We start from the raw sequence: 12004 nt of genomic DNA, 5'->3' as shown, positions 1-12004 counted from the left end.
AAATATTGCATATCAATATAAATAAAAGTTATTGCCAAATATCTTCTATTAATATTGGATCAATATCGGATAAACATTGTATTAAAATATAGGAAGAAGGTACATCTCCTATATATTACCAATATTAGCTAACGGTTAGTTTACGTTAGGTTGCAATTTCTAGGCGACCTAAAAGTTAACCATCAATCTTCCAAGAATTTTGGTACCCAAGCGCCGGGCAAAGTGTCTTTATATGGACTCAATTTTGTCAAAGATGTTTTGTCAATGTTGGGTCAGTATTGGATAAATATTCTATATAAATAAAGGAAAAGGTACATCCCTTGTATATATTGCCAATATTGGATAAATATTACAAATCAATATAAATAAAAGTTATTGTCAAATATCTTTTATTAATATTGGATAAATATCGGATAAACATTGTATTAAAATATAGGAAAACAGTATATGTCCTATATATTACCAATATTGGCTATAAATTGCCAATATTGGGCCCATATACAATATTGTACCAATATAGAATAAATATTGGGTCAATGTCGTGTGCTACTGGGGATATTTATTTAGGTATTTTTATTAGTAATTGCGAGAAGTTTATGCGGAATCCAATTTGTAGGTATTTCGCGTAAGCGTTTGTTAAGATCTGTTATCCATTTCATTACAGGTGGAAGAAATACGGGAAATGATAGATAAGATTCAAGCCAATGTGGAAGAAGTCAAAAAGAAACACAGCGGTATCCTATCGGCGCCTCAGAGCGATGAAAGTGAGTGGTTTTTTTATTTTTCTATTTTATTCTTAATAGAAATAGTAACATTATTGAGAAAATACGTTCCATCCACTTGAATCAATGTAAAATCTACAATTACTCTGCATATCGTATTTTCTGTTTCTATTTGCCGCATTTTTCTTTACATTTGTTGATACAGATTATGTCGAATCATATAATAATAATCTAATGAGCTAACGTTTGCAATGGAAAATAGTGCCGCTAATGATATGATACTCTGGAATTAATTGACTATTAAAACGTCCAATTAAAAGATGGAAATCCAGGATGTTGTCGTTCAATCGGAATTTTTAATTAAAAATCGCGGAATTTTAACGTGGAGACCCTGTTTAAATGTTTTGCCAGTAGTCTGTTAACATCAGCTGTGATCTACTTATCACTGATATGATTAATTCGAGGCAAATAGCATTTTTAGGTAGAAAATGATGACTGATTTGTGTTTTTTGCAAGGGTTTACGGTGGTTATTATAGAAAAGGTTTCCTTGATAACCTAGTTATCTTAAGAGATTTGTCTAAATTAATGTAAGTTCTATGCACCATCGGCCATGGTACCCATTTGTTCAATAAAGGAAAGGTTTTCGCGTTTGTAACTATTCTCACGTTGCCACATCCCCTTACAGTCCTGATTTAGCCCTGGTGACTTTTTCCTTCATCACAGCGGCGTGGAACTCCATAACTTGAAAAGGCTACGAAGGGTATTTCTAGGGGAGGAAAAGGTGGAGATAATGGTGCATGTAGAGTTCGAGGGTGACTATTGTGAAAGCCGATAATAAAATATTGAGCAAAAATTAATTTAATTTACTTCTGTTTTATTGTAACTTGATTGTACAAGTGAAGTACATTTTTCTTGTTAAGTTTTGTCACCTCGGAAAGGCACTTGTGCTTTGTTGTCTCCCTTTTATCGCAGATGAGTTACCAATCGACCTTGTTTCCACCCCTAAAAGGAATCGAAACAGTAGGACGTATATGGTGCACTTACGTTTTACTTCATTTCTTATTTTTCCGTTCAGCACCAATTCCGAATTTAATTTTGCAGGCGTGCTTTATCATTACACTTTTATTCTCGTTAGGAAAATACGAGAGGGAATATTAGCTACGTGAAATTGTGAGGATATGCGGCCGAAGAATGGGGTTTATGTTAATTTTGAAAGCGCATTACGGTACGATCCTGGAGTGTTTTAAAATCCTTTTAGAAATGTTAAAAGTTTTAAAGTACTAGTCCGAACAAGCGAATAACTCGGGATTGAGCTGTGGTCGATTCGAGAATTAATTTTGAATGGCATAAATTAATGTACAAGGACTGCTAAAAGTGGAACTTGCTGCTTTAAAGCGATTCCTAAGTTTCCAAAATTGGTCCTTAGAGTGTGAATATATGATTTATTTTCGTATAGTTACAAAATTTTTATGTTGTAAGATCGAAATGTGGTAAAAATTGGACAAACGTAAAAGATACGTGATTAAAATCAGAAACAGGCTTTTAAATCAGTTGTTTGGTATTAAAGAAGGTCTTGATAACTTAAGTTATTATTATACAATTATTTATCATTGTATGTGGAATGATTTAGCTTAATTTAAAGGTTTTTCATAATGCGTATTGTAAGGAATTCTTATTTAAACTGGTACCGATCGCTGCATGCGGCATTCGTTCATGACACTACAATAAAAGTTGTTATACGGAAAGTTGTACAATTTCCGATAGCGGGTAGCACCACAAAACCAACATTACAAAACCCTTAGTGAGCGAGTCTTACTCTCACTTTATCAGTAACCCTTACGACTAATAAATTAGAAGTCAGTTACAAAGTTGATAGTATAAATCTGTAAGTGAAAAGTTTCATCGTCAGTGTTATAATTTCACATTTAAATAAAGTTGGAAACCGATTATGTGTAAGACGAGGTCGTTTGAATATGCAAGAGAGCATTAAAAATAGAAAATTACAACCCCCTACAAAATATACGATACATAACTCAGGCACCTTATCTAGCGCCCGTTATCGGGGAAAAAGGAGTTTCTTACGTTGAGGGTAGAAGTTTTCTAATGGCTGGTAGCGATTCGGAAAATCGACCCGCTTTATGTACATGCCGTATACAACAGCCATGGACTTCGCGTCGCGCCAGGACGACCCCGATTTGTTTTCTATTCAAGCCTCGAAGGGCGATATGTGTGGTATTGGGCGAAAAATAAAAGGCTCGGTTTCGTTGCCGGTAATCCTCGAGTTTTCCGGGATTTTCCCTGTCTCATTACAGTCAACTACATTCATCATTTCATCAGCCGACCGCCACACAATGCTTTTTATGTGCGTGCTGAAGTTAAAGTTGCATTTTCCATTCCTTATAATTTACATTTATGCCAAGAAATGGCGTTTATGTTATTAAAATATTAAATTGATAATCATTTTTTAATTTTGACATCGAGAACGTGCATGCATGGGAATGGGAAAATGGTTCTGATGATGGGCAGGGAAAAGTTAAAAAAGTACACCCAAGAGAGATATAAAAGTTAATCTACTTTTCGATCAGTGAAGTTCTATTTATTTAGTAAGGCAAGACTTGAGTTTTACCCTGGAAAACTTAAAACTTGTCACTAAGTTATCGATGTCGTAAAAGCGTCTAGATCTAATTTCGATAAATTACTTACTTTCTGCTAGAGAATTACGTATTACATCGAAATCATTTTCAGGAGGAAAACGTGTTGTGGAGAAAATTTATCTTGTATTTAATTTGTATTTAGTTTTGGAATAGGAACGAGATGTATATTTACGTATACAAGGTGTTTCTGAAATAAGTAGCAAGCTTTGGAGGGTGTTAATAAAAAAAATGGTGGCAAAACCAGACGAAGTTGCAAACCGAAGCCGGTCCTGGGCGTGAATTGCTAACGTATAGAGAAATTGCGTTAACAATTAAACAACTACATCGATGAAAAATGTAAACAGTTGTGGAACGACCAATAAAGTAAATATCAAGAGCTTACTACTACCCTATTACACATAATAATCGCCCATTGCGATAACAATTAATTAAATAATTACTTTGTCTATCGCTGATAATATGTAGTACTATTTAAAGTACATCTCGACAAGGTATTAAGAACACAAAATTTAAAAAAAATACTCGTACAACATTCAATGGAATGTTGGGCTGCGATGTTGTATTTCGTTGCATGATCCTGCCAGGACCGGACTGTATATTCAAATACATTTTCCTCGAAAACGGTGGACATTAGGTCCACTAAACATTTACTTAATTTTGTTGTTCTCTATCACCTCCTGCAAGCTTGCTACTTATTTCAAAAACACCCTGTGTGCACTATTTATTGACATTTGCTTAACCGGGTCATCAAAATATAGTTCGCTTTGTAATTGTACGAAATTAGGCAACGATATCATCTGCCTAAGAGAGAGAGCATAGGGTACCTGTCGCGGACCATCTGGTATTTACGTTTCGTCAGACGGGGAAGGTGGAAGGGTTAAAGGGGGAATGGAAGCTGGGGAAATAACGGTGGTTTGCGTAATTGAAATTTCGAAAGGGGAAGCAACTAACCGACCGGTGAAGCATTAGGCCGGAGCCCTCGGGAGATAACGGAACATGGCTTATTTATGAGGATAATCGGAGATGAAACGTCAAACTATCCGAGATAAATTCGAAACGCCACGAATGGAACATTGAGATTAATGTTTTCCAAACGGGTCGGTAATAAGTCTTTAAAAGTTAGATTTGGTCTTTGTTTGCAAATAAATAGTATCTTTAAGATTAGTAAGATAAAACTAAATATTAAGGCTAAAGATAAGCTTTTTGTTTTTGAGTAAAATTTTGTTCACCATCAGAAGAGCACGCTGAAAATTGTTAGCCACTCGTTTTGCTATTTTCGTTGTACATTACATATGTATTGGTATGCAATTTTTGGAACGGTAATGTTTGTGCAATTTGCATGGTTGGTTATTTGTTTTGAGCGTTTCTGCATTGTCCCAAGAGTCCTTTTTGTTATTGCATTCCCGGAATGCGATGAATAAGCAATCGTGTTCAATCTCCCCTCGGATGGCGATGGGACCGATACTTTTCTGATACGCGCTGGAGTGGGCGCGACGACAATGCATTCAAAATGAAAATCGGATCGCAAAGGACATTGTCCCGCACGAATACTCCTCGCAATGGCCTAAACTAAACTCCTTTGATAATATTTATTCGAGGCGGAGGGACTGCTCTGAGATAATTCCCGAACGCTTTTGACCTTTTTTCTCGAATGTGAGGAACGCAATATAAAGAAAAGTTACCGAAAATCTGCAGATTAACGATGTTTTAACTTGAAGGCTGTCGAGCAAACATTTCATAAGAAGAGTTGGAAAATCTTTATGTTTTATCAAAACAAAAAAATACAACCTCACTAGATACCTCATGATTTTCGAGTTTCAGAATTTTATATTTATCAATTGCCCCCTGCTTTTTAAGATTTTTTGCCAAAATAATCTATTTTCGCATTAAATAATGTTCTTAATATTTAGAGGAACAGAGGAAGAGAAAGGTTATTTTTCGTTTAAATGCCACCAGAAAGTGTTTCTGATGTTTCCTCATCCTTCCGGCGTCCCGTTCTTTGGCGCTGTTTATTTGAAGTTTAGTGTTTACGTCATTCGCCATTTTTTTAATCTACTCTCAACTGTCTTCGCCTACCTCTAATCTGATAAACGCCGACGTTGGAGGGATAACGAATGGAGTCGTGGCTGCCCGTGCGTGGAATTATTTCACGGAAATGAAGCTCTTTTTTAAGATCTAAAGCCAAATGGCAAAAGCAGAATCCTTAGAATTTTGTATGATTTTTCAGTCTATCCGTCACGTTTCTTTCGAAAACTATTGAATTTACATGGCTCAAATTTGAAATAGTTGTATTAGATAGTTATGATGGCGACAACGGATTAAAATAAATTCTTGCATAAATACACCGTCAGGGCTAGGTCAGATTTTATCTTCTTGTACTTAGTGAACTGTAATGGGGTAATTAAATAGTTCCATGATTTTTCATCCCCCGGCATAATAAGACCGGACAAAATATCCCCGGACAAAAATCCCCGTGACAAAATGTCCCCGTGACAATATATCTGCAGACTAAATATCCCTAGACAAAATATCCCCCCCACCCTAAAAATCGCTATAAGAAATTTTTTCCAATATTTTATTTAACCTAACCTAACCTAACCCTGTCAAACTTGCGCCATGCTACCTTGCCGTACGTTCCCTTCCTTACCAACCACACCTCACATGATCAAACATAATACAATCCAACCCGTCAATCCAGCGCAACCTAACCTAACCCTATCGATTTAATGACTTATATATTACTGACAATCAAACGTTATTATTATTAAATAAATACAAATAAATATATGAAATGAAGTATATGAATTTTATATTATTTATTGGAGTATAGATTCGATAATTTATTATCGGGGCTTTTGTTCGGTGATATTTAGTCTGGAGATATTTTGTCACGGGGTATTTTGTCTAGGGATATTTTGTCACGGAGATATTTTGTCCAGAGATATTTTGTCAGGGATATTTTGTCAGGGGATCAAAACGCCTCATACGAATTAAATACCTTTTCGTTTTACACTTATTTACCTGTTAATTGTCCAGTAATTTTGAAGAAATTAGTGAACATTTTTGTTGTGTGTTTTAGTTTAGGTTTTAGGTCAATATTGTCTCTTTTCATTTGCGTCCTGGATTCTCTCTTTCTCTTGGCTTTTTTTTTCTAAGTCGTTCACGTCAGGACGGAGTTGTCGGTTTCCTAGCGTAACAAGTTCTGCACTTGGCCCTTCGATCCGATCCTTCTTTATAGTATCCAGTCGTCTAACATTTCTATTTAAATTTCTAATATGAGTTGAACTTTAAAGACGCCCAGGGTATCGTCTGGGAAATCCTTGCGATTTCGTATTAGCGGGATTGAAGACGGCAAAATCTGCTCGGGACGTCTTAATCGCGACGCAAGACGTCGGGTGTGTGCCGGTGTCATTCAGACGCTCTCTAGGCCGTCTAGGATCAATACCGCTAGCGAATGCCTTCCTCGTCTTTCTCTCGCATTCATATAGGTGTCTGGATATATAAATTTGTGGTCAGCGTCGACTTGGCGTCGTTATTAGGGGACTCGCCACTTCTTTGTATTGGATATATAAATTTGTGGTCAGCGTCGACTTGGCGTCGTTATTAGGGGACTCGCCACTTCTTTGTATTCCTGGTCGTTTTCTGTTCTATTTTAAGACATTCGTCACGGAAATAGATGTAAATTTAAAAAGGTTAATGCGAGTAATCGGGAATTTATCAATGTTTTAGTGCATGCACTTGTTCTGATAAATTATCTTTTATGTATAATATAATATCGTATATTGAACATTATTTCGCGTGTTACTCTACCATAAAATCTTAACACACGTTTGCGGAAATAATTTAATCCATTAAATTGAAATTTATTTGCTGATTAATTATTGTAATTGGTAAAACGTAAATTTATTGCTTTTGGGATTTCACACTTTATACAGCTAAAAGAAAAATCGAACCCATTACGTACTAGGCTTACAAAGATATATTAGTGATTTCTAAAATGGACTATAATTTGTCCCCAATTTGTTACGAAATCCTAAAATTTGTCGTTCTAGTCGGACACTAGAAAATAAACTGGCCTGATATCAATCTAACACGACAAAGTGCACTATAATTTGTTGCTTGATGTCAGGCTAGTTTATTTTCTAGTACTTGCTGGAGTGATAAATTATAGTGCACTTTGTTGTGCCAGCGTGATATCAGCTTGGCCTATTTTTCGGTAACTGGTTGGAGCGACAAATTGTTGGATTTAGTAACAAATTAGCGACAAATTATAGTGTATTTTGTCGTGCTAGCTTGATATTACGCTGGGGTATTTTCTAGTTTCAGTCTGGAGAGACAAATTTTTGGATTTGGTAATAAATTAGCGACAAATTATAGTTTATCTTGTCGTGCTAGCTTGATATTAGGCTGGTGTATTTTCTAGTATCCGGTTGGAGAAAAAAATTTTTGATTTGGTAACAAATTAGCCACAAATCATAGTGCGTTTTGTGGTGCTAGTTTAATATTAGGCTGAGGTATTTTCTAGTATCCGGTTGAAGAGACAAATTTTTGGATTTCGTAACAAATTAACGACAAATTATTGTGTATTTTGTCGTGTTAGCTTGGTATTAGGCTGGGTATTCTTTAGCATCCGGTTGAAGAGACAAATTTTTGGATTTCGTTATAAATTAGCGAAAAATTATAGTGCATTTTGTCGTGTTAGCTTGATATTAGGCTTGTGTATTTTCTGGTATCCGGTTAGAGAGACAAATTTTTGGATTTGGTAACAAATTAGCGACAAATTATAGTGCATTTTGTAGTGCTAGCTTGATATTAGGGTGGTGTATTTTCTAGTATCAGACTGGAGAGATAAATTTTTGGATTTGGTAACAAATTAGCGACAAATCGTAGTGCAGTTTGTTACGCTAGCTTGACATTAGGGTGGTGTAATTTCTAGTATCAGACTGGAGAGACAAATTTTTGGATTTGACAAATTAACGACAAATTATAGTGCACTTTTTTGTACAAATTGAGGACTTAAATATGGTCTAGTAATAGAGAACAAGTTAAAGTTGTATTTAAAAATTGTAGGTCAAATTGAAATTGTATTACATTGTCAGGGTCTTGATTTACTCATACTTTTTATTCTATTTTTGTTAATGTTCGCAGCTAAAATTCTATGAGATAATGTGTGAATCATACATTATATTTTATAATTGTTACTGTTCCGGGCAGGCGCGAGTGCTCGGCGCATAGTGGTTTGAAATATATTTATGTTTCATTATTGAGATGAAAATTGTTCTATTGTACTATTTACGAGTTAGACCTGCAGTAATAATTTCGAACAAATTCTCATTCTCTTTGTTGTTCACCCTCTTTCTCTGTTTCACGGGATTTTCGGTTTGAATGTGCGGTTAGTCGATTCGGGTCCATTGGAAACCGCATCAGAACGTTTATCTGTAAACATAAAGGAAATTACGTTCGTAACAGGGGAAGTGACCGAAGGAAAGCTTATGTACATAAATATTTTACATGATTATTGCTATTTCGGTACAAAGAAAATCCTATTAATTGACAAAATGGTTTAGGGAAAACTGTTGGGAAGTAAATTAACGCTGATATTAAAAATTTATGCATATTTAAAACTACACATAGTTATATGCATTGACCAGGGGCGCAACAAGGGGGGGTCCACGAGTGCCCGGGCACTCACTCGATTGGGTTGGTCACCCAGTCAATTCCAGTCGATTCAGATAATAACCCAACTTGAAAGTTCTTGAAATGAACAGCCGAATTTGATCTTTTCAAGTATTTTAATTCAATACATTGGTTACCCCATTTTTTTTTAGTCATTTATAGTATTATTATCATCATAGGGTCGTCAGTCCTAAGACTGGTTGAACACGTACTTCCACTCTTTCCTATCCTGAGCTAATCTTCGCATTTCCCTAAAACTAGAACATACCACATCCTTAACTATTTGCGAACAGTAATCTAACCTAGGTCTACCTCTACTCCTAATTCTCATTTCTTCTTCTAATATGTCTCTGACTAGATCTGCATGCCTGAGAAGGTGTTCTACAAATCTGACGTCCATAGAGTTCTCTATTCTCCTATTTTTTCCAATACCTCTTCATTTCTAACGTTCTCTATCCACGGTATCCTCATCATTCGCCGGTAACACTACATTGCGAACGCTTCTAACCTTGTTTTTCCCCGCACTCACCGTCCATGTTTCGCACCCGTGCAGCGCCGCGCTCCAAACATACACCTTTAACAACCTCTTTTCGAATTTCTAAATTAATCGTTCGCGAGCATAGAAATGACTTCCCTTGTTTTATATCCTTATATACTCTTCCTTCCGTCCTGACTTATCTGACTTCCTAGATACCAAAAATCAGCCACTTCTTCTAATTTTTCGTCTTCTATCTTTATATTCTTTTCCTACTTTTTCTTCCCTTGCATACCAGTATTTTTGTTCTAGTTACGTTGATAACATGAAAGTAATCAATTTTCAATTAAAACCCTTAATTTCGTGTTACGTAATACATAATTAATTATCTTCAGAATATTTTCGCGTTACGTATCGTAGAATTAATGGAGAAACTAACCTAACCTGGTCTGACCCTCGCCTAACCTAATGTTACACAAATACAATAAGTAAGAAGGAGAGAGATGTCCACTAACGCGTTCGATTTTTAGTCAGCTTTTCCAGACCTAGGAAAATCTAAAGAGTTTAGAGCCAGTTTAGGGAAACGGGGATTTTCATTTAATTTAATTTTTTGTGTTAAATGAACTTTTGTTATTTAAAGTCTACTTGCACTTTGAAAATTCTTTATGTACTTGCGCCGAATGAATTTTTTTATTTAAATTTCCAGCAATTTTCTCGCTGTGTGTTCTTTCTTTAAAATATTTCTCCATTGTTGCAGAGACGAAACAAGAACTGGAGGATCTTATGGCCGACATAAAGAAAACTGCCAATAAAGTTCGTGCCAAGTTAAAGGGTAAGTACGCAATAACTACTTTAAACTACCGNAAAACTAGAACAACCCACATCCTTAACTATTTGCGAACAGTAATCTAATCTAGGTCTATCTCTACCCCTCCTAACTTCCATTTCTGCCTCTAATATGTCTGTGACTAGCCCTTCATGCCTGAGAAGGTGTCTTATCAACCTATCGCCTATTTCTTATTGACTTCCATAGAGTCCCTTGTTCTCCTAATCTTTCCAATACCTCTTCATTTCAAACGTTCTCTATCCACGGTATCCTCATCATTCGCCGGTAACACTACATTGCAAACGCTTCTAACCTTGTTTTTCCCCGCACTCACCGTCCATGTTTCGCACCCGTGCAGCGCCGCCCTCCAAACATACACCTTTAACAATCTTTTTCGAATTTCTGAAATAACCGTTCGCGAGATAGAAATGACTTCATTTTATTGAAGGCAACTTGATCCTGCGCTATCCTCTGTTTCATATCCCTACTACTCCATTCGTCCTGACTTATCTGACTTCCTAGATACCAAAAATCAGCCACTTCTTCTAATTTTTCGTCTTCTATCTTTATATTCTTTTCCTACTTTTTCTTCCCTTGCATACCAGTATTTTTGTTCTAGTTACGTTGATAACATGAAAGTAATCAATTTTCAATTAAAACCCTTAATTTCGTGTTACGTAATACATAATTAATTATCTTCAGAATATTTTCGCGTTACGTATCGTAGAATTAATGGAGAAACTAACCTAACCTGGTCTGACCCTCGCCTAACCTAATGTTACACAAATACAATAAGTAAGAAGGAGAGAGATGTCCACTAACGCGTTCGATTTTTAGTCAGCTTTTCCAGACCTAGGAAAATCTAAAGAGTTTAGAGCCAGTTTAGGGAATCGGGGATTTTCATTTAATTTAATTTTTTGTGTTAAATGAACTTTTGTTATTTAAAGTCTACTTGCACTTTGAAAATTCTTTATGTACTTGCGCCGAATGAATTTTTTTATTTAAATTTCCAGCAATTTTCTCGCTGTGTGTTCTTTCTTTAAAATATTTCTCCATTGTTGCAGAGACGAAACAAGAACTGGAGGATCTTATGGCCGACATAAAGAAAACTGCCAATAAAGTTCGTGCCAAGTTAAAGGGTAAGTACGCAATAACTACTTTAAACTACCGTGTACGCGGATTAATAGTAATTGTTGTAAAAGTGTTTCGTGTACGTAAATACACATACGTGAGGGTGTTTTTCTTTCTTCTGCCTATAGTGATAGAACAAAGCATAGAACAAGAGGAACAAACAAATAAATCGTCAGCGGACCTGAGAATACGTAAAACTCAACACTCGACGTTGTCTAGGAAGTTTGTTGAAGTAATGACGGAGTACAATAGAACGCAGACGGATTATAGGGAACGGTGTAAAGCGAGGATACAGCGGCAACTCGAGATAAGTAAGTCCCTGGAACCTATCCTTAATTTCTCCAATTTTTTAACGTGACAACGTCTTATAATTCGATGGAGCCGGCTGCGCGCACGAAAAAACATGACTCATGCGGCGTTACCTCGCTCTGAGGCGTTCCATTTAAGGCTTGAAGTGCAAGCGAGAGCGCGGAACGAGCGACAAAGAGGCACAATCGGCCTCCGCGTTCGGCAGCGTTC

At 36.2% G+C, this 12004-nt stretch overlaps 1 protein-coding gene across 1 annotated transcript in view; it reads left to right on the top strand.

Annotated features, from left to right (window-relative positions):
- LOC108737641 (syntaxin-1A) overlaps positions 1–12004 on the top strand; it is a 27378-nt gene that overhangs the window by 5149 nt on the left and 10225 nt on the right. The window contains exons 3-5 of the mRNA XM_025978748.1: positions 665–764; positions 10286–10360; positions 11614–11840. Coding sequence (XP_025834533.1) covers positions 665–764; positions 10286–10360; positions 11614–11840 — 402 coding nt within the window. The remainder of the gene's footprint in view (positions 1–664; positions 765–10285; positions 10361–11613; positions 11841–12004) is intronic.

The sequence above is a fragment of the Agrilus planipennis genome, unplaced genomic scaffold (genome assembly GCF_000699045.2).
Source record: "Agrilus planipennis isolate EAB-ADULT unplaced genomic scaffold, Apla_2.0 scaffold7, whole genome shotgun sequence".
Lineage (NCBI taxonomy): Eukaryota > Metazoa > Arthropoda > Insecta > Coleoptera > Buprestidae > Agrilus > Agrilus planipennis.
This window is presented reverse-complemented; position numbering and strand designations above follow the sequence as displayed.